Here is a 26,199-nt window from a genome sequence, read left to right as displayed (position 1 = left end):
CCCTTTGGACAGCAGGTTTCTTATCTGGCATGTCTGTTTGCATCCCTAAGTATGCTTCACTTACAATTTGTATTATCAAATATTTCAGTTGTTCTGCTACATCCATGAGCCTCAGGTGTCAGAGGAAACACTAGTGAAAGGCAGCCTTCAGTGAACAAACACAGGACAGGATGATACAGATCTTGAGGTTTTAATTATCATCAACACATTTATGTACAAAGCAAGCGATTTCATACTCCAATGACCAAAAAGGATCCTTAAAACGCATTTACTTTACTTATTTTTTCATTAGAATAGCTAAAGACAACCTCAGGAGATCAACTTATGGGTTCAAAGCTTTTGGTACAGTTAGTTTAGTTACAGTCTGATGAAACCGTCAGATTTCTTGCACAGCTGCACAGCCCTGGGCATGAGAGGATGACCAAGAGAAAGTGATATCAAAATGCTCGACCTTGCAGGTTTCCCCAAAAGCACCAAATTCGTCTTTGTTCTTGTGTGAGCCAATGGGACAGAAGTGTACAGTCCACAGTTGCCAAGATCTACGACTGGGCAGGGCATTCAAAAGACAAAGGGTTTTAAATGTGTTTGTGGGTTTAATCAAAAGGCTTGTTGGATCTTCATCATATTTATAATTCTCTCTCCTAAATTACCTCCTGAACTGCAGTAAGATGTGCAGATACTACGTTTAATTCTTCCAACGGAAAAGCATTTAGAACAAAGAACCTGATTGTCTGATACACAAAATATGAATGGCACAGCCCAAAAAATACTAACCTGTCTACACTCAGTCTAATCACATGAAGTCATTAGTAACCTATAGGTGAAAGTTGCACTGCATGTGTTCCCCTTCAGAATAAAAGCAAAAAACATGGAAGAAAAAAGAAAAAGGAAAAGAAAGGGTATCAAAAAAGGCCAGTTTTTCAACCACAGAGGTTGAAGAGAGAATATTAATGTATGTCTGAATGTACCCATTTCCTCCATTCACAGTTTAACACGTGTGAGTGGCTGAATTTTGTTCTCCTTCTGAACAGAAAAGGAACATTTTCACTTCTTAGGGCTGACAATTTGAGGTCCAATCACTTTGATAGATGCAACCATTGCAGCTCTGACAGAAAGGCAGCATCCATTCATATAAAAACAAATGTTTACATGTCGTATTAATGCAAACATGGAAATAGGCAGCCGGTATCTTCATTTCCAATAATCCAACTTTTTTTTTTTTTTTTTGCAAAACAATGTAATGCATGTCAAATGTGTAAAAACTGCAGCAGATGAAATGTTCCATTCCAGTCAACAGCAAAAAATAATCCTTATAACTCAAATAAAAGACCTGATTAAAGTCAAAGATAAGCTTGGAGCTGTTAAAAAGAGAAAAAAAAGTCACACCCAGGGCAGCACTTTCTGTACGAATGATGCTTCTTGAATCTTTCTGTAGCCAATGTGTTCAATTTTTATCTCCCACCCAGCTCCTGAATTCACACTACCTGGTTATTCTTTATCCAGGATTTAGGAAATCACACACAAGGTTCAAAAGTAACTTCATCAGTATTATCTGTTTATAAAACCAGGGGCCAGAGATCACTCAGGGGACACAGCAGAACAGGGAGGCGGTCTCGACTTAGCACAGTCCTTTAGGAAAGCATAAAATGAAAACAAATGTAGAGAAACTAACTTTTTACAAAAACACTTGCGCCACGTGTTAGTTTGGTTTGTTTTCTCTTCACTCGTTACGACAGCGACTGCCGAAACGAGCAGCGACACTGAGGAGTTTTCTATTTATACACACATTCGCTCAACATTCACACACACTTACACTCACTATACATGACGTACAGTCAAGACGACCGTGCACACTTCAGCGTGTCCAGTCTTGTCAGTGGTTTCACAGGTGACCGTCTCTCTCTCTCTCACACAAAAGGAAACAGACAGGAGAGCTGAGAGGGGCAGTGGCTGGATCGGGTGCTCCGATACCAGATGTGACAGCAAGGGTGAACTTCTTCTTGGCGGTTTTTGCGGCTCAGTCAGGACATCTGGCTGCCAAAGACAACTTTGAGAGGCAGGTCCTCTTGTTTTATTTTTTCCTTCAGTCCTTTGCAGGGAGCGGCTGTGTTCAGACATAAAGAAAATATCAAAATGTGTAGGAACATTTGGTTCAACTGGCATTGAGTACATTTAAAAAACAACTTCTTTACATAGCATGCAGAGAATTGAAGCCAGTGCACTAGAGGTGTAAAAAAATATTGACATGACAATATATCACAATACTTTGACCTATGATAAAATATCAAAATTTCAACTCTACATATCATTTTTTTGTTAAAATAAAACAAAAATTTAATAATTAGATAATATATAAATGAGTGCTGTCAGGGGATTAAAAAAATAATCTTATTAATTACAGGATCTGTAATTAAATAATCTAATTAATCGCATTTTAATCTCATATCTGCTTAAGGTCCCAAAATAAAGAATTTGAATTCCAGGACATTAAAATTACATTAAAAGACATAAAATAAGGTGGGAATATATACAACAAATTTTAAGGTACCCTGAGGCATAAGGAACACATGAAAAAAGTGTTAGGGTTATATCTTTACAAAATCTACACAGTCCTGCACCTAAGATAAGCTGATTTGATTTATAGGACAGTTTTTGCTTCTGTTCACATTTTTAATCGATGTGGACTCAATTTTCACTGCAATATGAACTTCGATAGTTCTATGAGGTCAGGAGAACCAGGGCTTAAGGCTAAAAACTGTGAGGAACCATGTACAGAACACTTTATTCAAGTCTTGGGTAGTGCTGCACGATTTGGGGAAAAGGTGCGATTTGCGATTAGGTGGACAATATTGCGATTGCGATTGTGCTTGCGATTTAATAAAAAAAGTTGTGTCATGATGAGTCTACAGACTTGCTTGGTAATCATGGAGAAAAATCTAAATTGCATGTGCTGACATTGCGATTGCGATTGCGATTGCGATTGCGATTGCGATTGCGATTGCGCTATTCGTGCAGCCCTAGTCTTGGGTCAAAGAAAAGTGAAGTATTCTCAGTTTTACATGCTCTGAAAATACAAACTGTTGCTCATTGGTGCAGAGCAGCCCCAAGCTGAAACATGACACTAGGAAGATGGAAGCAAATTTTCAAAGAATTCCATAGATTTAAATACAGGATATAAGGCTTGTTTAATGCAGTAAAGAGTGTAGAATTATCTGTTTTTTACAGAATTGAGCTAGAGAAAACGGTTGATTTTCTGCAGAGTTTCAAAAAGGACGTGTAAATAAACGAGATGTGGACAGCAGTCCCTCAAAAATCACTCTTGCTTCCCCCCCGGTTAAAAGCATGTTGCTGAAGTCATGAGTGATACGTTCAGGGACCGTCGGAAATTTGAAAATCTGACGAGTACACCACTTTTTCCAAGTAGAACAAACGGTTTGTAAATGCCAGATATTTGAAAATAAGTGCGTCTTTGAACGTCCTCGGGGTTTGGATCCAGATGAATCTGCGTTAATTTTTATTACGCGTTAATTTGCGGTGTAATTAATTAATCTAATTAACACGTTAAAATGACAGCCTTACTATAAATTTATTTTAAAAATATTTTTTATTCCTACCCTTGATGATGTGGGTTTTGATGCTGTAAACATCAGTGTTTTCTCTCTATTCTTGGATCATGGTTTAAAATCATTGTAAAATTAATTTTTACAGTGAAGCAGACGGACAAAAAAATAATCAGTCATGTTTTGCACAATTAGGGATAGGTACCAAACTAGGTACTCTTATAGGTACCGACAGAAATCTGTCTGTAGTACAGAGTACCAATTCACTTAAAATCAAAAGGTACCATGTTTAGGTACTTAAACACGTCCTTGTGACTGTGAGGGAGTGGAAGAGTAGGTGATTTTACAAGCTGGACATGAACACAGCATTGCAAGGGTATAAACAGGGTTTTAAACAAATTAATATTTATTACCACATAAACAAACTAAAGTACCGAAAATTTGTACCGTTGAGTATCAATACCGATTTCCAGGTACCGGGCATCGATACCGTATCGGTTCAAATGTGAAAGGTACCCATCCCTATGCACAATATTTGATTTTTTATGCGTAACATTGGTTACATTACATTAGTAACACTAAGTGATATTTATCAGATTTACCAACTGATCACATCTTTCATCCGATAACTTTTTCAACATTAGTTTAATGTCAAAATAGTTTCAGTGACAAATTTGAGGCACTTTATGTTTCAAGTCAAGTGTCTGTATGAAACACTGCACCTGACAGCGCACAGGACAGAACAGAAAAATCATGTAAATAATGAAAAAAAAAGCCACTACTGATTTATTTGGCACGTTTTTCTGTCAAATCAAGTCTCCTGAGTCTCAACAAACTAGTAAATATCAGATAGACATTATGGGTTGCTTTACCATCAAGTTAACAATAGCAACATGTAGCAATGTGAGCTTGAAGAACTACCAGGGCATACAAATTTTGACTTCAGACTTTCATGTCTGCTTTCTTGTAAAGTGAGTAGCAGGCTGGAGAACTGATGCAGGTCATTACACAGATAAAACGTATGAGAAAATTGGAGTGGGAGGAAAAAATAAAACTAACAATGAATGGTTGATTGTATTTTAACAAGTCGCTGATAAATGGCTTAATTAATCTTTCACATAAATGATGAAAGATGAGGGACGGAGAAACGGAAAATCAAAAAGGGGTTAACAGTGGGAGTGCTGGGCTGAAGGAAAAGAACAAATATGTCACGTCTACGACTGGAAATCAAACACTTCAGTGAAGAAACAGTGAAATAAATATAACACTTTATACACAGAGAGGAGTGAAAATCCATAATTACCTGGAGAGCTTTTAACTTTCATCATCTGAGACATGGGGTCTGGCAACAGCCATCTCCTCCTTGCTATTTGCAATCATCTTGCACTTCTACAAAAAGAAAGTCAAAATGAATTCCTTCAAGTTGGCACAGTTTAAATTTGACAACATAAAAAACATCTGTCATTCAACAATGTGTCGGGAAGATGTACCCCCTCCAGTTCATCCCTTAAACGTACCTCAGTGAGCTCCTTGATGGTGTGGATGTTAGCTTGCTGAGTGACTTTCCTCTTCACTTCCTCGATGTGGTCCAGGTTAAGGGTGGGGGCGGGGGGAGCGAGGCTTGGGGGAGGCTTATTGGTGATGGTAGGTAGTGGGGCGAGCGGTGGCATTGCAGCCAGGGCACCCATGTTGGTCAAGGCAGCCGTCATAGTCGCTGCGGTCATACTCGCCATAGCAGCACTCATGGTGATGTTGGACATGCTGGGCATCCCCGGGATATTGGGCAGCCCCATTGGACCCATGTTGGGCATGTTGGGCATCCCCATGCCCATTGGGAGAGGTAAAGGCAGAGGTAAGGAGAGGGGGGTGGGAGATGGAGTGGGTAGAGGGAGCTGGAGGATGGCTTTTGGCCGAAGACTTTCAGGGATGGGCACCCCAGCCTTTGCACACATGGCAGCAGCGTTAGCTTTTGCTATCTCCAACAACTGGTCCTTGTCTGAAAGAAAAAAGGGGGCAGGAGGGGCACAGTGAGTGCTGATGCAACGCAGAGTGCAAAAAGGTACCAACAAGAGAAAGGCTAAGTAGTATCTGTAGAGGAAAAAAAACAGGATAATGTCAGATTATTTATTTCAGTCTAAATGTTTTACCAAGTTCTGTAAGCCGTGGAGGAGTCTTGCTGGTGCTGCGTCTCGTTCGGGACCCTGAGCGACGCTGTTTGCGGAGAATGAGAACTGGAGAGTGGCTTGGTTCCCTTTTCCACCTGTCCCGTCTGTCAAATGAACGACTGCGAAACACCGGGCGTCTCCCTCTTCCCCTCGACCTAGACCTGCGTCTGCGATCAGTGGATCGAGACCTGGATCGTCTGCCTCTGTCTCCTGACCGGGACCTTTTCCTTCGTCCTGTGGAGCGGCTCTTGGATCGCTTGCTCCTGTCTGTGGACTTGGACCTCCTCCTTCCCCGGGCGTTGGGTGATCGGGTTCTGGATCGCCTCTTCCGGGCTGGGGACTTGGATCGGCGGGTTCTGTTTCTTGATTTGGAGCCTGACCGCTTTCTCCTTGTGCCAGAGCGTGACCTCCGCCGGCGTGCAGGAGACTTAGACCGCCGTTTTTTTCTCTCTGACGGTGATACAGACTCTCTTTTTCTGACTGGAGACTTGGACCTGAGGAAAATGGACAACACTACTTAGGAGTTTGTATTTTAGGCACAATTTGCTTAAGAATTTTTTGTTATCACACAATCTAGTGACAAGATGCCTTTTGATCAATCACTTTCTCACATCTGACAATTAGCATCTTAAAAACCTGACATTTACTTCATGCTCTTTTGGACCTGATCAATCATCAATCTGTATGATTTATGTATCATCACACAACAAACCTGGACTGCTTCTTCCTAGATGCTGACTTGGATGTTGATCGTCGCGGCGATGAGGTTGAGCGTGAAAGCTTCCTGCGATCCACTGGTGACAACTGCTTTTTCTGCTCTCCTGGAGAAATGGAACGTGAGGAGCTTCTCTGTTGTTTAGGGGCTGTTTTAACTGGAGAGGAAGAATCCTCTTCTTCATCTGAGCCCTCTGAGCGATCGGCCCCACCTGGACCAGTTCCGGGCTCCCTGGAACCAGACCTTGACCTGGAGACCTCTCTTTCACTGAATGAGCTTGCAGGTTCCCCTTGTTCCTTTTCGTGGCTGGGAGACAGCATCTGAGGCTGCAGCCTGTCTTTGGAGAGCTCAGGTTGAGGGCTGGTGGCAACTGCTGAGGGCATAGGTTTCCAAACACCTGCATGATAAGAAGTAAATGGCAAAAGCAATTAATAAGCTTAATGTTCAACAGGTATCCATTTTTTTCAAGTTTTGAATTAATATCAAGTTTACATGAGCCAGTCAGTAGTGATAAAACATCAGATATTGACATTTTCTTCTTCACAGATGTGAATGTTAAATCTTTTGAGGTTATTGTAGCTTATAACAGAAAAATGTTGGTGATCTGACCTGCTGTAGTTGACAGTCCCACACCGTCGCCGGTTGGCTTTGCCCCAGCTGTCTGTTCTACTTTTGGAGAGACAGACTTCATCTTTTTAATAGGAGAAGAGGAGGTGGACCTGGCTGGTGAGGAGCTCTCAGACTGCCCATCACTTGAGTAAGACCTGGACTTAGACCTGTTCAAGCCTGCAGAGACAGATTTAGACCTTGACCTTCTTCCGCTCTTCTTTGGAGATCTGGACCTCCTCTTGCCAGGCAGTGGTGAGTGTGACTTTGATCTATGCCTCCGGGACAATGAGCGAGATTTGGACCTCTTGCTAGACCTTGGTGGAGAGCGGTTTCTCCTGGCAGGTGATCGAGACCGCCTTCTGACTGGAGACCTTGATTTAGACCGTCGTCTTGAAGGAGGAGTTCTAGATTTGGTTCTTTGACGAGGACTTCTGGATCTGGAGCGACGGTTGCGCTTAAGGACTACAATAGACCGTGATCGTGTCCGCCTGCTCCTCCGGAAGGACCTGGATCGTGAGCGTCTGGATCTTGGGGGAGGAGACCTCCTACGACGAGATAGAGATCGGCTTCTGGAGCGCCTGCTTCCAGTGCGTCTTGCTGGTGATCGCGACCTGGATCTGCGAATTGGGCGTCTCGACCTTGAACGGGAACGACGGGTTTTGGTGTTAGATCGTGATGGTGAACGCCTTCCAATTGCACCACCTCGTCTTGGTGAGTAAGACCTGGAGCGCCTCGTGCCTCCACGGGGACGTGACTCTGACCTTCGAACTCTCCTTGGAGAACGAGACAGGGAGGGGGACTTGCGCCCACCACGTTTCGGGGATCGCGATAGCTTTCTTTTAGGGGATGGTGAACTTCTACGTCGCTTTGGGGAGGCAGACATAGATCGTCCACGTTTTGGGGATCTGGACTTCTTTAGAGGCTTTGAAACCTTCTTCTTGGGGGTGGGAGAACGAGAGGAGGACCGTGACGGAGAGGTAGCTCTTTTGGGAGATTTTGGCGATTGGGAGAGTGACTTCCTTCTGTGTTTAGGGGACTGAGAGCGGGAAAGAGAGCGAGATGGCTGACGATTTTTTACAGGAGTTGTGGAGTTTTTTCCCTTTGAGGTTGACCTGGAATGAATTCTTGAACATTCTTCAAGCCCTAATGCTGTTGGAGTATCAGTCTGCATCCTTGTGGGACTAGGGGTTGGTGAGTGGCTATGACTTGAGCCAGACCTCTTGATATCAGGGACCCTTGATGGGGATGGAGAATGGGACCTGGAAGAATCAAGTTCCTTGGCCTTTGGCCTTTGAACTGAATTGGCCTGATCCTTCAGGACAGGGTCATCTCTTGGGGTAGCACCTTCCTGTTTAGGGATGATGTCCGGGAGCTCCTGGGCATAACTGAAAGCACCATCAGCATGACTCTCCTCTGCTTTAACCTGAACTGTCACTGTATGTTTAACCTCATCCTGGCCCGCTGAGGACAAACTCATATCCTGCCCTGATCCGTTGGTATTACTGCTCCTTCCTCCAACTGGAGTCACATCCAAGTCCGACATCTCTTCTTTTTTCCCTTCAAGCAGCTCGGCTTTATGCACAAGAAGTGGAACTCCCTTCTCCTCCCCTCTTTTACTTTTTGAAAGCAATTTGGACACTGGTTCTTGAAGATCAGACTTTGCAGCTGAGGAGTGCTTCCCTGCTGCTTCCCCATCAGATTCAGATCCTGAGGCTGAGCTGCTATCTGATGGGGAGCGAGAAGGGGATTTCTTTTCCTGTTTCTCATCCTTCTTCTTTTTCTTCTTCTTCTTCTTGGCAGCATGTCGTTTGTGTTTTTTAGATTTTGTATCTACCTCTGTTTCCACTCGATCTATGATGAGGAATAAAAGATATTTTTAAATCCAACAGGACAAACGCCCTAATAATCTATAACTTTTAAAAGAAATCTAGAAATCTTATCCTGGGATACCCTACCTGGAATTCCATCTTTTTTGCCCTCCTCCTTCTGCCCGGCATAGTCTCCAGCTCCTGCAGCTGCAGCCAATCTGGCACTACAAATACAAAGGACATATAAATGCATAATATTTCTCCATACCATGATTAAGTTGAGGCCTTTTCTTTAATGGAATGGCTGCATGAATATTAAAATCAAAAGTATTTCATAAAAATATATGTTTTGTAAAAAAATTAATCTTTGTTGATTTGAATCTTGCTTCCTCTCACCTGGCTCTCGTGGTCCTGACTGGTCTTTGTGGAGGTGCTGGCTCTGCGTCTGACTCAGCGCCAGACTCTGAACTGCTCTCCTTCTCGCCCTTCTTCTTCCTTTTTTTCTTCTTGCTCTTGTGTTTTCTGTGTTTCTTGTTTTTCTTGTGGGGTGGCTCATTTGCTTCCTTAGCATTCATGTCATCTTTCTCAGGTGCCTCATCCTCACCTGCACAGGACAGCAAGTATTTCAGATAGCACAAGTAAAGAACAAAATAAAACAGAAGAATTGAATTATTGAGTTATTCAGTAACCATTTAACTTAAATGCATATTGCAAACATTTTAAAACTTTGAAAAAGGAAAATAATTTAGATTAGATTAGATCAGATTTATTTCTATTTTGTCCATCACTCACCTGAAGGAATGTGCACTGCACATTCCATTGTCTTCCTGCCCCTGATTTTGTCTTATTGTCAGTCGTGTCCTGCTCCCGTTCTCAACACTGGCAAAGAAAAGTAAATTAATGTTACAATGTCAGAGAGGATAGCAGCGACTACAGGAGAGTTATACATTCCATAGTCGTGATAAAAAAAACTCAGCTGTGGTGTGACTGATTTCTGATTTATTTTTGAGTAAGACCAGGCCAATGCAGAATGACAGACATTTCACTATAGCCACACAGCACAATGGTCCTTCCATTTCCAAAAGGCATTAAGAACAGGGTATGGAGGAGGTCGCAAAAATTGTCAGTTTCAATACCTGTGCAGTCACATTTCCATCAGTGCATCCCTGACAAAAAAAAAATCGCCAAAATAAAGTGACGCCAGCAACTCATTCTGTGACTCCCTGAGTTCTCTCTAATTTCATTTTCCTCACCATTATAGACATATACTATACGGGATAGATTTTCAAAATAAGCACAGTTACAGGTGAAGGAAGTAGTGGTATGTGTTTTCGATATAACTGCTTGAATTTTAAATGCAAAATAAATACTGATCTTAACACCACTGACTCAAAAGTGGTGAGAGGTTGAACACACACAAAGACTTAATTACGGGAGAGCTTTTAGTTTCAGTAAGTAGGTGGGTAGTCTCTTATCCAACAAATGGCTGATACGAAAAAAAAAGAAAAATCAGGAAATAATATCTAAAGATTTGTAATTTGATAAACGTAAATAAAGACAATATTTTCCTCATTCGTCATTCAATGCTGAAGGGTTTCTTTTCAGGACAGTTTATGGTGTCAACAATTGTTTTATTAATTCCATATATATTTGTCTCAAGGCATGCAGCGCAAATATGCTTCTGGTTTGAGTCCCACAACAGGCGCCAGGTACCAACACCACAGCATTTGAATCAAAAAGTACTTTCCCATGATCATAAAACTTTCATACAGGCACAATCAGCTCTACCACCTCATATTTATATAATGAAAGAACACGTGCGGGTCAATGATGCTTACAAACGTATGCAAAGCAGAGTGGACCTCAGTTCAATTGATCAACTCAGAAAAATTAGCGCTATACACTAACATGATGTTTCTTCCATTTATATGTTTACTACAGTGCAGCGTTTAAATATCAAAGACGCAAAAGCACGGAGCGATGGCTACCATCCTGTCGATGAACACTGGCGCTAGAGTTAGCTAATGCTAAAGCTAGCCATGTTATGTATGGTTGTACTTTGGGAGAAGTTGTTACCATCGCAAAGGCAAAGTTAAATTTCCTTCAAATCATTGTTCGGAAATCACCTTAAAATAATTTATGTTTTTAAACGTAGGCCAAAGCTTCAAAAAATGAAGCTGTAAGGAAAACAAATTTTTATTCAGTAGCACGATAGATAATGATGATCACAACCGGGCCTGTACCGCCATTGCTTGCATGAACACTCAATATCATATCAATGCAGCTAATGCTAGTTTGCAAAAGCTTAGCTTAATAGTAATACTACTACTAGGCCTCTTGCATTAAATTGTTTAATTTTTGCAATACTTTGAAAGCCGAAAGCCGTATATAGTGCAAAACCCAAACATGTCTGCTTCACGCCGCGTTTGCTCCCAGGACTTCACCGCTACCTAGGTTAGCATGGTGGCAGACTGTTAGCTTCTACATACTCAGCAAAGAAACTTCATTCCCTCGTTGCTCCGTTTAATACTGTAACGCATATTTACCTTCGTTCTATCCAGTTGCAACAGTTCCGATGTAGAATAAAACAGATGGCTGCAGCCTTGCGATTTGCTTCATCAAACAATCGCTCAATATGCTAACATTAGCCAACTACCCGATCCGCCATGTTTGGAAAAGGTATCCCAACATGCCATGCTTCGCGGTTTGAATGGCGGCGTCATCGTCTCCTTGGTAACTCCACGCTCCAGCTTTACAAAGATAAAATAGGTTTTTGTCTTGGGAAAGGCGCAATAAAGAGTACAATCAAGTATGGGAATATTCTAGGGCCACGATAAGGCGGATGTCAGCTCTCACCTTTGTTCTTTACCCCTTATATCAAAAAGGTTTTGGCACAGAAATCTTGGCACATGCTGGCACATTCACGAGAGAGTTAAAGGCTCTCCTCAATTTCTACATTACTCTGGGTGCTATACAAAATAAAGCAAATGGTTAGTACTATGCCTGGCTAATTTTAGTTTATTATGTTACTAGATACAGCCCACCTCCTGAAAGATGTTGATTTATCTAAAAAGGACATGGCATCCATAAACTTCCGTCTCTTCTGCTTTCCGCCTGCCACCACTCTTAACATCTCCCTCCTCTCTCTTCTTTTATACATATAGAGTTATATCATGTTTAGCTCTGATTAGACAAAAAATAAAAGTCATGATGGTGGGTTTTGATTTGACCATTTTAAGGGGGATACAGATTTTTGCAGGCGAAAAATATGGCCTGAAATAATTTGTATCCCCCTGTATCTTAGAGAAGAAGTGAGCTAGTCCTTTAAAGCTCTCTTTAATTGTCAGTCAAAATCAGAAATGACCACAAAATAAATGTCATGATGGTAGTTTTTGATTTGACCATTTTAGGGGGGGGGGGGGGGGGGGGGGTACAGATTTTTGCAGGCGAAATATTGCCTGAAATAATTTGTGTCCCCCGTATCTTAGGAGCTAGTCCTTTTAAACTCCCATGAGAGTTTAAAGACTGCAGTCTTTCATATTTTGTTACGAAAAACAATCTTTTGAAGTTTGGATACCTGTTAACTCCAGGTCTAGTCCTCACATTTTCCAGGGATAGTTGCTATTATTTTGAAAGTGCAAAAAGAACTTCCGGACGATCGTGAATAGCAGTAGGGGGCTAATCTAAGAAAAAGTATTCCAAATGGCAATCAAAACTCAGCGTGTGAGCATGGTATGAAAAGAGATAAAGCATTACTAATGAAGGCTGCTACTTCCTTTGCAGATCAGTTTCTTACGGCGCTATACAGTTTAACAAAGGACGAAAGTTCAAAAAACAAGCATTTCAAACATTGGACTTGTTTATTTTGATACATTAACTATGTACATTTAAAAAGAACAACACAGAAAAACGGTAACAAGTCTGAACTCATGAACGAGCCTGGCAAGTTCGATCTTTCGGAGTGCACACGCTCGAATTGAGAAACACTTGGGGCTTTTATTCTGAAGGATATAGCACCGGAAGTTTAAAACAATGTTGTTGTTCCTGACGATAGTGGCTGAGACCTCACTAAGAATCGAACAATCCAGTGGTATGAGTTTACTCAAACACTCTTCATTATTATTCAATCATGAAGAAGAGATTCAACATTAATTTAGACGATTCTGCTTTCACCAAAGAGCGGACCCCGGTCAGTATATTGCATGAATACACACTCCTTTTCCATGGCGGCTAGAATGAGCTAGCTAACTTTACACTATTTCAAATTCAAATCAAATTTTAAAAACTAACCAACCTAGAGACACACAGTCGGTGTAACTGGCCAAAGGGATATTGCTGCGCATGTTTTATGTCATTATTTTTATAACAGGATTTCCACGTTGTTCTGTTTTAGCCAAAGCCACACTTTCAGTCAGCATTCAAAGGAGGACAAACAGCATCAACTTCAGCAAAGCCTGCCAATGAGACTGTGGGCAAGACTCTGTCATACGCAGACTATATTGTCCAGAGTAAAAGCAATGCAGCCGCTCCCCCTCAAAAAGAGGCCCCATCTAATGTGCCCAGGACTGAAATTCCCGATGTTTCCAAGAAGATGCAAAACGAGTTGGATCCCGAAGGACGTGACATAGCTCAAGGGACAGAAGACAAATCTGATGGGACAAAGAAGACTGAGGAGACACAGGTGGTTGTTGCTGATCCAAAGGAGGGAAACCACCAAGGGTCAGATCCATGCTTCAGCTTGGGTCCAAAGCAACTGGGGTCTGGTAGCAGCATTGTTGTCAGTTCTCGACAGGTATGCAACACTACAATAAATATTCTTTATTGACTGCGGGTGAATATTTTGCAGCTGTCTATTCATGCTCTGCACATTATTGAGCAAATTTAGAATTGTATCAGAAGTGGTAAAATAGCTTTGTGATTTGGCATCCTTCAGATGCATCATCCTGGGAAGTTTGCAGTTCATAGGCTCAGTGGGGTATCACTGCTTTCTTTGTCCTACACAGTCGCTTCTGCAGTGGTATGCATGAAATCTTCAACTTGTTTTTACCCTTTTCAGAGGGGAAATCCAGTTCTGAAGTTTGTGAGGAGTGTTCCTTGGGAGTTTGGTGATGTCGTGCCAGATTACGTTTTAGGCTTAACAACTTGTGCTCTTTTCCTCAGGTGGGTTTTGTGCTTCAAGGCGAGTGTGTGATCATGTAGGTTTAATGGAGGGAGAAATACATATATATATATATATATATATATATAAATTTGTATCTAGTTTGTATCTACAACAGAGGAAAGTACACGTTCTGTTTGTAAGTGTTTTTTTTAACTGTGAATTAATATTGAAAACACTTTTCAGATGTTTATCTTGTGCTCTCTTGTGCTCTTTGTTTGGTTAAAGCCTTAGGTATCACAATCTCAATCCTAACTACATACATGAACGCCTCAAACAGCTGGGACAGACTTTCACTCTTCGAGTTCTGTTGGTACAAGTAGATGTGGTAAGTAAACTTCCAGTCTTTGCATTGAAGTTAATGTATATTTCTTTTATTGGCATATACTACTTACTTGTAATCATAATTTGTATAACCCAGTGTGTTCCAGCTTTAGAAACTTTTCTGTTGTCTGCGGATTCCTACAACATGAAAAACTAAAATACAGCACGGGTTCAGAGTCAAAATCTAATTATAATTACATGCTGGTGTACAAATAGTTATCATAACTACAGTATTACATTGACTTATTAGATTTGTAATCGTAAATTACACAGCACTTTCAAATAATTGATGTTCTTGAAATATTCCACACAAGAAGGGGCTTTGAACATAACTGATTTAAAAGGGACACATGAAACGGTTTCATGCTTTGCAGGCTGGCTCATTGACGAAGACCATGCTCAAATATGTGATGCTGGCGCTAACAAGGATAAGATTGTTCAGCAGTGGTGTATTTAACAAAATGAAACAGCCTGTTCTGAGCACTTAGTCGTTAAGGGAGAGCTGTCATGTAAGCTATCCATGCAGAACTTTTAATTTGTCAATCTGGCCTCAGTGTAATTAGTTTCACTAGGGGTGGTGCAGTTGAAGTCAGAAGTGTTCAGCTGGAGGCCGTCTCAGTTCAACATATCAGGGAATAGAAATGCCAGGTCTGACAACTGCTAGATACTCCAAGCTTTTTTTTTCTTCATACAGCACCTGAATATTAGCAGAAGGAATCTCTTTTTTCTGAAACATTTCTAAAGCTTGTGGGGATTTAAAACTCAATGTAGTTACATTGCTTTTCTTTGCAGAAAGATCCTCATCATGCGTTAAAGGAGCTTGCTCGCATTTGCATCATGGCTGACTGCACTCTCATCTTGGCGTGGAGGTAAGACTCTCAACAGGTTGTTGAGAAAACTGGGCAGTTTGTTACTAAAACTCAGCATAAATCAAGGCTCATCACCCTGGCCTTGCCAAATAAAAAGGTTTGATTAGAGGATCTGATTTTTTTTTGTGTGGTTAATTGAAAAGGCACCTTTGTATTGTGAAAGGGTAGTTTACGTTTTGATACTTTTAAGCATCCCTTTTAAACATCTATAATGTGTAAAAAGGATATCTTTTTTTGTCATGTATGATATAGAAAGACTGGGCTGAGTATGAAAAAAATAAATGATTTAAAATCTGATGTATTTCAATGTTCACCTGCCAGTCCAGAGGAAGCGGGGCGTTACCTGGAAACATATAAGTCATATGAAAAGAAACCAGCTGATCTACTAAAGGAGCAAGTTGAAAAAGACTATCTGTCCAAGGTGTGTGAATTCATTCTTTCTTTTAGATAGGAAGGTCCATTGCTATAGCTCATGTGATCATTGTGCCACAAACGTATTTTGAAGTTTACCCTGATACTGAAATAGTTTGTTTTAAGGTTACAGATTGCCTGACCACTGTGAAGTCTATAAACAAGACTGATGCCATTACCTTACTATCCACTTTCTCAGTGAGTAACACTTCAGAGAAAATTCACCCACAGATAGATAAAACACTTTTATCTGAGTGAATGCAGAGGCAGATCCACTGTCTGATTTGATTGTGCACTCCAGACTGCTTTCATTTCATGTAACAATGTTCTGATGGGGAATCTGAGATGATTAATATATTATTTTCCATTTCACAGTCCGTAGAAGGAATAATCAGTGCCTCTAAAGAAGACTTAGTTCTCTGTCCGGGTCTTGGACCACAAAAAGTGAGTCAAGATACAGTACATGAACACCAAGTGGATTAACCGAATGAAGATCGGGAACATTTAAAGCTGCAAATGGTGATGAATGAGCCCTTGTGCCTTTGTGCATGTTGGATGTGTAGCAGACATGAGTGGTGGGGAAGCCACTGGTTGTGCAGAAACTGCTTTCACACATAAGTGTTGCTATGATCGTAGGTTGAAAAAGCAATAAATAGATGTGTTTAGGATACTCTTTGGATATGTAGGACATATGAAATTTGAAGCAGGTGAAACACTGTAAGTGGTTAAACTTTCCTGTTTCAGGAAAAGATGCCAAAATTTGACATAACACCTTTGCTGTATTCAAAATTGGATAACCTTAAACCTTCAAAGTGTTTAACATAGACTGACTAAATTTGGAGTTAATTAGATATAAACCTTTGAAAAAACACAATTCATTTAGATTTATTTTGGGAAAAGAAAAAGATTGAGGACCAAATGAACGAAGGAATATTTGAAAAACATAAAAATCGCAGTCTGTATATATAAGTTGCATCCTAGCACTGTTGTCTCGGTCCAATCACCATTCTTTTCTTTATTTCAGGCAAAGCGGCTCTATGACGTACTGCACAAGCCCTTTCTGAAGTCCAAGACAGACAACTGAAGCTTCTTACTATGGCTGCAAACATGGAGAGAACTCTACATGTTGGAAAGCACTCAAACTTCAGGAAACTATTAAATATTGAACACATTCTTCGTTTGCATTTTACTGCATCAGGGCAGGAATCAGTTGGGCGTCATTTAAAACGGAAGGATGTGAACCCTTCAACTGCTGCATATTGACCTTATTGTAGATATATTGTAACTATTTTTGCTGAATTGTTTTTTGTATTTGAAAATAAAATTTGTCATATTTATCAAGGTATGCGTCACATTATTTTATAACTCTAAAAATTAGAAATAAAAAAATAAAAAGAGCAACATCTGTTTTTATAGGCGCCCAAGTTTGGAAGTGACGTATGTTTTGTGCTGTGTTGCTTTCAGGTACCCCTCCGAAAGATTCGTTATCCAAACTCCGAGATCACGTTTCTGTGTAGTGGCTTTAAGTACAGCTGGAAATTAAGCGAAAATAACATCGGACACTTGGGAGGAAAGATATTGAGATTTAGAATAAGGAGGAAAGGAAAGTCCAATGTAGGGATCTTAAGAACTTTTATTCGTGATCAGGTTATACCTGCGATATTTCCGACTTTTCTTGAAGACACCATAACATACTCCAGAGTCAAAACAGGAAGCTTCCGTAGTATTCAAGTCCGCTGAAGTGATGGTAATAGCGGTCTATTCACATAGGTTCACCGTTTTGTGTATTTGTGAGGGGATTAATGCCTTTTTAATTTGTATTTCAGATAAAGAAAACAAGTTAACACAAGTGGTAAAGTGTGAAACGGATTCTACGTGGAAACCAAACACCAAGCTTAGCGGAACATCTGGAGCCAGACATGCAGACCGAAAAAGAGGACGAGGATGATTCGTCTCCAGAAGAGTATGTAGCTCTGTCTGACTTCACTGGAAGTGGCAGCGACCAAGTAAGAAATCTACAACGGCGTCTTATATAAACCTGCACACTTCCAGAGTTTAAAGTGTGGGATGAGGAGCTTGTTATAACTTTCCCCCCTCTCTGTTCTTTGTCCCTGCAGCTTAGTTTTAGCAGTGGGGACAGACTGCTCGTGCACACCAAGCCCTCATCTGAGTGGTGGTGGGCAGAGCTGCACGAGGTCATAGGTTACGTCCCTGCCTGCTACCTGCGCAAGAAAGGCACTGAAGAGGAGGAGGATGAAGAGGACACCTGCCCAGAGGACCCATGGCAAGATGAAGAATACTTTGGGAGTTATGGCACACTGGTTAGAATTTTTAGAGCAGTTTAATGCTTTGATCACCTTGAATTTAAAGCCTGTGGTTAAAGATCCAGCGTAGAGTTTAAGCTAGATATGAAAGCAAGTAAAATAAATTTCAATGCCTCCAGATGATTAAAACAGCAAACAAAATTTCCTGTATAAATGCTTTCTATTTTATAGATTATTATTATTTTTAAATATTTTATTTACAGATTTTTCGATTTACAATAATCAATCTGCTGGTAGTAGAATAAACAAGAACCCATTTTGATCAAATACACAGATAAACTCAAGTACAAAGATACAGGACACATGGACATTAAGGAAAGACAGAAAAACAGACAAACAAACAAGACAAAAAAAAACACAACGTGGCTGCCAGTCCATGGTACATAGTAGTAATAGTACAAAAAGTTTTAAAGTTGTTGACACAAGAGCAACAGTTCAGTAATGAGGTAAGCCACATAAGGATATGGCAGAAGAGACACGACCTCAACGCCACCAAAATGGTTTCATGAAAGAAAGCAGATGTCACAATGTGCCAAAAAAGGTCTCCGAACTCTCTCAAATTTAATCTCTGTGTTGGGTTTGTGCAGACGCAATTTCTCCATTTGAATAACGTAAAGCATGTCTTTAAGCCACTGCAAAAAGCAGGGTGGTAAGGTGGATTTCCAAGTGAGAAGAATACGTTTTTTTAGCGACCACCATTCCTAAAAGCAATGCAATCTGTATTTCGTGTGACAGTTTGAAAGTCTCTGCAGAGCAACCAAAGATGGCCAGGTTGTGGTTCGGTTGAATGTCTATGGAATATGCTTTGGAGAAGCGTTCAAAAATGGAAGTCCAAAAGTTGCACAGTACAGGGCAAAACCTGGCCCAAGCTTCTCTAATATGATCTGAAGATACCAAAACTGTAAAGCAGCCCACAAACTTTGACACTAGGTGGTTAGAGTGTGGTGGGAGGGAAAGATTCACAAAAAATGGATGTGTTTTAGGGGTGGTTTCAAATTGTGAACATTATTTATTCTTAACATAATGTCTAACTTGCAGGCATCGAAAAAAGTGTGAATTTGGAAGATTATATTTAGTGCTTAATTGGGGAAATGATGCAAAATTGCCGTCAATATAAAGATCTAAAAAAGTTCTAATACCCTGCTTTCATAGATCATTTTTAATGCCAAGGCAGACTTAGTTTTGTAATACACCAGGGATTCCCAAACTTTACTGTGCCAAGGCCCCCAAACAGCGTAACTTGCTTCTGCTGGGGGTTCCCTTTTGAAACCAACAGACTACACTTCAAATTATGTGAAGAAATTTAAACTTTAAGAATGTTTTTTCTAACTTTTATTCACTCTTCAGTAATTATTACATTTGTTTAGAATAGGGGATTATTAAGACACAAAAGCCAGACTCACAGAAGTAGGTTGTTGTAAAAGAGAGAAGGGATTCAGGGCTCTGTCAGCCAAGGTGGGATACTCCTTTTTTGCATGTAGCCGGTAGGTAAACAGGGCAAGAGCCTCAAAGTTGAGTTCAGTTTTTTTAGATAGTTTAATAACAGGCTCAAACCACCAGGTCAACACAGATCATGACATCGTCATGCCGAATTACAGCTGTCACACGAGGTGTGGTTAGGTACAATCGGAAACTTGAGAATCTGATGATTATGACACTTTAGGTGTTACATGTTCAGGTTAAATGGTTATTAAAAAATAGATTTTATTTTTTCCCTTCCCTCCAATTTTCTGAGGTCCCCCCTGTTCCTCCTGGTGGCCCCCACTTTGAAAACCACTGTATTACACAATAACAAAGATAAAGATATATAAATTAACAGGAGGAGCCCAAATTGACACAAAGTGTAAGTTTTTCACAAGAGCTTTCAGTCCGTGTGATTTTCTGTCTGCAGATTAAGGTTTGGGGATTCTACTGTGTATACTTCTCTGCCTCCGTATGCCTTAACTCACAGGCTGTTAGTGTAAGTGCATCTGTTGTGTCACACAGAGGCTTCACTTGGAGATGTTGTCAGACAAGAGCCGCACTGAGGCATACCGACAGGTTATTCTCAGCAACAGTGCCTCTCTGAGGAACAAGGTTGTGATGGACCTCGGCTGTGGGACTGGCATTATCAGCTTGTTTTGTGCTCGACTGGCTCAACCCTCATTGGTAATGTCAACACTGACTTGTGTTTAAGTAACATCCACATATTTCAGAAATAAACATTACTCATTTTCCATCCAGAATGATCTCATATAACATTTACATCTCCCTGTTTTTTAACAGCACACAAAACATTTGTGTACTTCTACTCCCATCTGCTGGAGAAAGAGTGCTGCTACATAATAATAAAAAAAAACACCTAGTACAGGTTTGTTTCTGTTGTTTTAGGTGTATGCTGTGGAAGCGAGCTCCATGGCAGATTACACCAGACAGCTGGTGAAGCAGAATGGCTGTGAGGAGGTGGTCACCGTGTTGCAGGCACGAGCTGAGGAGGTGGAGATACCTGAACAGGTGGACGTCCTGGTGTCTGAGTGGATGGGAAACTGCCTGCTGGTGATAACACTGTCAAAACTGATAAAACATGTTAATGTATGAAGCTCCTTCTTATCCCAGCATACCCACAATTCATCACATATTTTTATCTTTTTGATATAGTTTGAGTTCATGGTTGAGTCAGTTCTGCTGGCCAGAGACCGCTGGCTCCGGGAAGGTGGCATCATGTGGCCCTCGTCTGCCGCCCTCACCCTGGTGCCGTGTCAGGCTCACAGTTACTATGAGGAAAAAATGGCCTTCTGGGAGCAGCCCTATGGCCTGGACTTCACTCCTCTTCAGTAAGGGTTGCCAGCTAGGTAGCTATTCTGAGTGTTTCATGTTAATACACATTAAGCTGCATGAAATATGTGTGATGGAGAAAATTTAAGCCCAAATTATAGTGAAATTAGCCTTAAATTTGAAGCACAAGAAAAATGAAATGGTGCATATGTCACATGGACACCAAGGATTTAAAGACATACTTGTTGCACAGGATACTCTGCTACCATTGTACCTTGCGTAATTTCAAACCCATGGTTATCTGATCAGAGATTAAATAATACTCCATTATTTTTGACATGCATTACTTTCCAGAACAAATTAAGGGATTTACAAGAGTCATATAAGTATTTTTCTGGTTCGATCAGCTTCATCTCATAGAGTTAAAACACAGGTTTCAGATCACGCCCTAGTTTGTGATTCAGCATTTCTGTGTAATCCAAAACAACAGGTTTTTTTGGTTACTGGATCTCACTGGCATGCTCTTTCATGATAGTTTGCCTGTGGTTGTGTCTTGATTCACATCATAACTTGTCAACTACTCCTTTCTTTTCCTGCCCCATGACATGATGGTGTTTGTAGTTTGAACCACAGATGTTCACAAGGTTTTTTTTGCAAGTCCAAGTCAAGTCCCAAGTCTTTGTGGGGTGAGACTTGATTAGGGTTGGGAATCAAAAACCAGTTCCTGTTGAGAATCGATAAGAAATGTTTCAATCCATCGATATCGTTAGCCTTTGTGCTTAAAAATTCTACTATCAATTCTTGACACTTTGCCAGAGCTGCAGGACCTTATGTGACTAGTCCGCCACAGCTTTCTTAGCTTGGCAGTTAGATAACATTTCCCAAGAAAACTCTGATAAACTTTGCTGAAATTTCACTGATGAACTGAACACAAAAAGAAATCTACATTACTCTCTCACAGGAGATTCCTATTCAATACATTCAAAATAAACAAAATAGCGCTAGCTTGATGCTAATGTATACGGGAAATTGCATTGATACGCTAGCGGTTAGCATACATCAGTAAAACTTTGGCTTGAGAATATAATTTCAACTTTCATCACAGAAACATATCACAGTTACTCTTTTTAAACAATACTAAGAACTCCAAATGTCAGAATACTTGAAGGTAAATGAAAGAAAAGTTAGGCTCACAGCTGGCTTCATAACTACGGCAAGGTTCCAAACAACTTAGAATAATGCTATAACCACTTTGAGACACTAGATGGCCTATTTAAGTCAATAACATGTTACAAAACTATACATCCACGTCACATGACGTGCACTTTTTACCTATTTCTTTATATTTACGCAGGGAGACATTAAGATCCAGTGACCAATTACATATTTAGTCACTTGAAAAAGAAGGAATCTATAAGCAGAATCTATGAAGAATTGAATCGATAAACAGAATCGATAAAGGCATTGATATCAATAAAATCTTATCAATGCCCATCCCAAGACTTGATCAAGTCTCAAGTCTTGCATCGCAAGTCAAAGTCAAGTCTCTGAAAAATAAGTCAAATGAGCTTTTGTCACCTGCTGCTATCCGGTCTGGTAAGAATACTGCACAGCTATGAAAAGCATTTAAAGCATTTACTTTCTTATTATCACTCCTCCCTATTAGCATACAGTGTCAGTACAGATTATTTGTTATATGATCACTTTAAACAGGCTTTTGTGATGCATCATGAAGAAAACACAGAATGAATGCTTTCCTTTTAAGGAAACTGTATTCTTCCAGCATGAACATAGTGCAGGCTCAGTTGGACCATAACAAGAACAAATACAGAAATTGTACTCTTTTCTTATTACTTTTGCTGGTTCTGTCATGTTTGAAGTTGTAATAACAAAATATGATGAGAAACGATACAGCAGCAGCTGCAGGTCTGCATCCACAACTGGGATAAAACCTCAAACAGTGTGATAACAAATACACACCAAGAACAGGAATAATTTATTTTATGTGTTTAAATTCAAAACTACATGTTGTTTTCATCAAATATCAACCACAGTCTGATCTGTTGGTCTAAGTATTTCTGCATTTCCACAGGCCTTTAGCACAGCAGGAGTTTTTCACCAAGCCAAAGTTCAGCCACCTCATCGATCCCGCCGACTGCCTCTCTGCCCCCTGTGATGTCATCACCCTGGATATGCACACTCTGCAAGTCACAGACCTGGAGGTAGGATGGGTGTTAGCTTTCTTTTAACTGTAATGACTCCACCCTTCACAGGTTGGGCTGTATCACGACTCTGGGTTTCATTTCTCAGGAAATAAAGGGCCAGTTTCAGTTTTGCATGAAGAAGTCTGGTGTTTTTCATGGATTCACCACCTGGTTCACGGTTCATTTTGAGAGTCTGGAGACTGGAGGGGCAGCAGTGGAGCTAAACACGGGGCCTCATGCTGAGTAACTGCAAAAACACTCTGTAGTCCAACATGAATAAAAGACAGTTTATTTACTGATAGCACTTTTTTTTTCAGCAGTGTCACGTACCATTAAACATCATTTAAATAATTGAAATTAGTGACCCACGTACACAAACAGTTCTGGAGGCTGTACCAATGTCTTTTAGTGTATTGAGAAATCTAACTTGCAAAGCACATCACATTTTCTCATTTCTCTTCAGGCCGACACACTGGAAGCAGACTCTCTTCATGCTAGACAAGCCAGAAAGTGTGTGCGAAGGGGACACCGTCAGTGGAAGCATTGTCCTGCGCAGGAACCCCGTCTGGAGACGCCATATGACCGTCAGCCTGCACTGGAACATAAGCAGCAGCACAGAGGCAACAGAGAACTGCAAGGCAAACATCTTAATATAACATGAGGCTATATAACTGGTGTGATTAAGTGACCACACAGATTTTACTTTTCACAATGCATTTCTCACTCTTTTCTATGGGTTACACCAAAAAGCCATGATTTGACCTTTCAGGTTCTTTAGTTGATTTTTTTTTCCTCTGTAGGTTGGGACAAAGAATTTCCCCATGTGGAGGTGACGGATACTCCATCAGCTGTCAAGATCAAGAGTAAAACATTTCCTCTGGGGGTCTGGGTTAGTGAGGTATCAGCTGTGAGCTGCTGCTGACCTGGAACCAAGTGAAGCTGAATGTGACAGTTTGGCACGAGGACAGCACGACATGTTGACCTCTAATGTCAAGCCACATAACTACAGACCCAGGTGATTAGCACGCCATGAACCATGCTACGAGGAGATGATCAAAGAAGTACTCCGATGCTAGCAACGATCTGAGTAACCATGACACAAATGCCAGCTGAGCTGGGAGTCGAGAAAATGTCTGACAGAATACTTAGTGATGGAAACAGGCTGATCTTAACAGCTTTTTCAAAGTGCAACAAAATAAATGTCCTCAACATAATACCTTTGTGATTTTCACTCTGCATATTGTTTTACAATAAGCAGTTAATTAACACTTCTTTTTTTTGTACAAGTGCTTTGGAGGTCAACAGACTTGTTCGGAATCGTCACAAAGATAAATTATTATGGTAATTATTATTAATTTCCGTTTTTAAACGTACCTTTGAGGCTTTACCCTGTTAATTGGACCTTTGAGCTTAAATACAACGTACTGCTTTTACAGATAAATAACACTTATGATAAAACAACTGCAACAAAATAAACAAGTCATTTATGACTAATTCAACTACAAATTAGCTTTTTGTCCCTTATTGAGATATTGTGTAAACATGTGACTCATTTTACAAGCAATGATTTAAAACTATTCTTTAAAATTACATTAAACGTGACAAATTTTTTTCTTGTTGGTAGACTTTTTTCCAAGTCAAGGATCAGCCTTTTTCTCAAGGCTCTGTTTTAATCTTTGCTTTTGCTCTGGAGCGCGTGGTCACCTCTGTGGACAGAGGCTGCGAGGGTAAGGACTCAGGAGTAGGAGGCCTGGAGAGTGGGACAAACAGAGGAGGCTTCACAACTTTGTCCTTAACTTCTTTGTTTTTGTCCTTTTTCTGCCTTAAGTGTTTGTCACAGTGGTTCACAAACGTATCCAGCTTGACAAAGGTTTTGTTGCACACTTTGCAATGATAAGGCCTCTGTCCTTTCTTGAGGCGAATGTGCAGCCTGATGTAGGATGAGCGTACAAAGGTCCGGCAACAGACGCCACACTTCAGGTCACCTAAACTACTAGTATCCATCTTCTGAGGCTGGTTGAACACTGGTGCTGAGACTGGGGATGGTGCTGATGCTGTTGCTGGCTTGGCCTGCCCGGACGCCTCTTGAGCCTTGTGAGAGAGGAGGGCTGACAAAGAGCGAAAACCTTCCCCACAATTCTCACACTTGAATGGGCGTTCTCCTGTGTGCAGACGCACATGTGCAAGGAGCCCGGCCTTCTGTGTGAAAGACTTTTCACAGTAGGTGCACTTGAAGGGCTTCTCGCCTGTGTGGAGCCGGCGGTGTGTCTTCAGATGTGAGGCACGACCAAAGGTTTTTCCGCAATCTGGGCATTTAAACGGCCTGTCTCCACTGTGGATTAACTTGTGTGCCATCAGGTGGGATGACTGGTGGAAGTACTTGCCACAGGTGCTGCATCTAAACTTTCTCTCTTTCGTGTGAGTGGTGAGGTGAAGAGTCAGGTGAGCAGAGGAGATGAAGGTTTTGGAGCACAGGCTGCAGCAGTGAGGGTCCAGACGGATGCGCCGGTGTGGGCGCCGACCATTGGGGAGGCTGCTGTCTGCCTGGCACGATGGGCATTTTGAGGGACTGTCTGCTGTGTCCTCAGGCTGCTGTTCAGAGGAGGCTGCGGCGTTGACTGAATCGGGGCCAGACTCAGACTGTGGCAGGTTGAAACTGCTGCCACAGTCTGAGCACTGTGCAGTCTGCTGTCCATTATCACTGGGTTTATCCAACATGTTGCTTTCTGCTACCAGAGGGTGGGGAGTGGGGTCTTCATCCTAGGATACGCCCTGAGGGAATGCTGAAACAGACGGAACAGAGCGAAGAAGATGCTCAATAATCGGTACAGAAAATATCTAGAGATCATTTGTTTTGGTCACTCCCCCTGACGCCACGCAGACTATTGCTCAAGTCCATATTGTGTTTCTAATTTACAGATCATAAACTGACAAGCTGGCACGCAGGTCATAACCGATATTTCATCCAGTAAAGGCAGAAAACCTTCTGCTCACTGAACAATCCAGCTGACAGGCCTCGGGTTGTCTGAACAAGAGGCACCCTTTGTCAAGGATACGATAATCGACAGGTCGCAAATCAAGATTCTACATACCGTGTCCATCCTCACTCGGCAAAAAAAACCTTTTCATCCTAAATCTTGTAGAAAATACATCATATTTTGACAGACAGTGACGGGGTAGCTGTCTGTGGGATAGCTTTTCATCTGTCTGTATTTTTCCTGGATGAGCCTGTTTTGCTGCCACTGAGGGCTGCAGCGACATCTAGCGTGTGGCGGAAGAACTGCTTTTATTTAATATA

The 26,199-nt window shown here is 41.1% G+C and overlaps 4 protein-coding genes across 5 annotated transcripts; 2 read left to right on the top strand and 2 right to left on the bottom strand.

Moving 5' to 3' along the window:
* Nucleotides 1-204: 204 nt before the first annotated feature.
* Nucleotides 205-11,576, bottom strand: sona (SON DNA and RNA binding protein a). Its single transcript, XM_074694832.1, has 10 exons — nucleotides 11,404-11,576; nucleotides 9,650-9,736; nucleotides 9,254-9,461; nucleotides 9,005-9,081; nucleotides 7,050-8,900; nucleotides 6,438-6,837; nucleotides 5,708-6,219; nucleotides 5,078-5,556; nucleotides 4,864-4,949; nucleotides 205-2,104 (listed from the first exon to the last, which is right to left on the bottom strand). The coding sequence occupies exons 2-9, from the start codon at nucleotides 9,675-9,677 to the stop codon at nucleotides 4,875-4,877; spliced, it is 3,630 nt and encodes a 1,209-aa protein (XP_074550933.1). The 5' UTR covers nucleotides 9,678-9,736; nucleotides 11,404-11,576; the 3' UTR covers nucleotides 205-2,104; nucleotides 4,864-4,874.
* A 1,289-nt stretch (nucleotides 11,577-12,865) lies between these two features.
* ercc1 (excision repair cross-complementation group 1) lies at nucleotides 12,866-16,843 on the top strand. Its single transcript, XM_074694774.1, has 9 exons — nucleotides 12,866-13,046; nucleotides 13,251-13,649; nucleotides 13,914-14,017; nucleotides 14,244-14,343; nucleotides 15,132-15,208; nucleotides 15,530-15,629; nucleotides 15,746-15,817; nucleotides 15,995-16,063; nucleotides 16,644-16,843. The coding sequence occupies exons 1-9, from the start codon at nucleotides 12,987-12,989 to the stop codon at nucleotides 16,701-16,703; spliced, it is 1,041 nt and encodes a 346-aa protein (XP_074550875.1). The 5' UTR covers nucleotides 12,866-12,986; the 3' UTR covers nucleotides 16,704-16,843.
* A 183-nt stretch (nucleotides 16,844-17,026) lies between these two features.
* Nucleotides 17,027-23,839, top strand: prmt2 (protein arginine methyltransferase 2). Its single transcript, XM_074694771.1, has 10 exons — nucleotides 17,027-17,366; nucleotides 17,446-17,625; nucleotides 17,737-17,940; nucleotides 19,930-20,091; nucleotides 20,314-20,478; nucleotides 20,581-20,756; nucleotides 22,790-22,919; nucleotides 23,008-23,144; nucleotides 23,365-23,539; nucleotides 23,702-23,839. Exons 2-10 carry the CDS (start codon nucleotides 17,539-17,541, stop codon nucleotides 23,732-23,734), a joined length of 1,269 nt encoding a protein of 422 aa, XP_074550872.1. The 5' UTR covers nucleotides 17,027-17,366; nucleotides 17,446-17,538; the 3' UTR covers nucleotides 23,735-23,839.
* LOC141808258 (uncharacterized) lies at nucleotides 23,175-26,152 on the bottom strand. Of its 2 annotated transcripts, XM_074694773.1 has the most exons (3): nucleotides 25,994-26,152; nucleotides 25,583-25,684; nucleotides 23,175-25,546 (listed from the first exon to the last, which is right to left on the bottom strand). In XM_074694773.1, the coding sequence occupies exons 2-3, from the start codon at nucleotides 25,617-25,619 to the stop codon at nucleotides 24,558-24,560; spliced, it is 1,026 nt and encodes a 341-aa protein (XP_074550874.1). In that variant the 5' UTR covers nucleotides 25,620-25,684; nucleotides 25,994-26,152; the 3' UTR covers nucleotides 23,175-24,557. The 2 variants fall into 2 exon arrangements, with proteins under 2 accessions (XP_074550874.1, XP_074550873.1); XM_074694772.1 differs by having other exon boundaries at nucleotides 23,175-25,684.
* Between the last annotated feature and the right edge of the window lie 47 nt (nucleotides 26,153-26,199).

This window comes from Halichoeres trimaculatus, unplaced genomic scaffold, assembly GCF_033239565.1.
Source record: "Halichoeres trimaculatus isolate MK-OKI-2021-1 unplaced genomic scaffold, fHalTri1.1 fHalTri1_scaffold_19, whole genome shotgun sequence".
NCBI lineage: Eukaryota > Metazoa > Chordata > Actinopteri > Labriformes > Labridae > Halichoeres > Halichoeres trimaculatus.
Note: the sequence above shows the minus strand (reverse complement) of the source record. Positions and strands in the feature narration are given on the sequence as shown.

Bases quoted from the DNA above. Each gene is read 5' to 3' on its own strand.
- prmt2 (XM_074694771.1), top strand. From the start codon at position 17,539: ATGCAGACCGAAAAAGAGGACGAGGATGATTCGTCTCCAGAAGAGTAT. The intron at 20,092-20,313 runs GTAATGTCAACA...CTGTTGTTTTAG, and splicing joins GACTGGCTCAACCCTCATTG to GTGTATGCTGTGGAAGCGAG. The intron at 20,479-20,580 runs GTGATAACACTG...TTTTTGATATAG, and splicing joins GGATGGGAAACTGCCTGCTG to TTTGAGTTCATGGTTGAGTC.
- ercc1 (XM_074694774.1), top strand. From the start codon at position 12,987: ATGAAGAAGAGATTCAACATTAATTTAGACGATTCTGCTTTCACCAAA. The intron at 13,650-13,913 runs GTATGCAACACT...TACCCTTTTCAG, and splicing joins TTGTTGTCAGTTCTCGACAG to AGGGGAAATCCAGTTCTGAA. The intron at 15,209-15,529 runs GTAAGACTCTCA...TTCACCTGCCAG, and splicing joins ACTCTCATCTTGGCGTGGAG to TCCAGAGGAAGCGGGGCGTT.
- sona (XM_074694832.1), bottom strand. From the start codon at position 9,677: ATGGAATGTGCAGTGCACATTCCTTCAG. The intron at 9,462-9,649 runs GTGAGTGATGGA...TGTCCTGTGCAG, and splicing joins TGCAGTGCACATTCCTTCAG to GTGAGGATGAGGCACCTGAG. The intron at 6,838-7,049 runs GTCAGATCACCA...CTTATCATGCAG, and splicing joins GGGACTGTCAACTACAGCAG to GTGTTTGGAAACCTATGCCC.
- LOC141808258 (XM_074694772.1), bottom strand. From the start codon at position 25,619: ATGTTGGATAAACCCAGTGATAATGGACAGCAGACTGCACAGTGCTCA.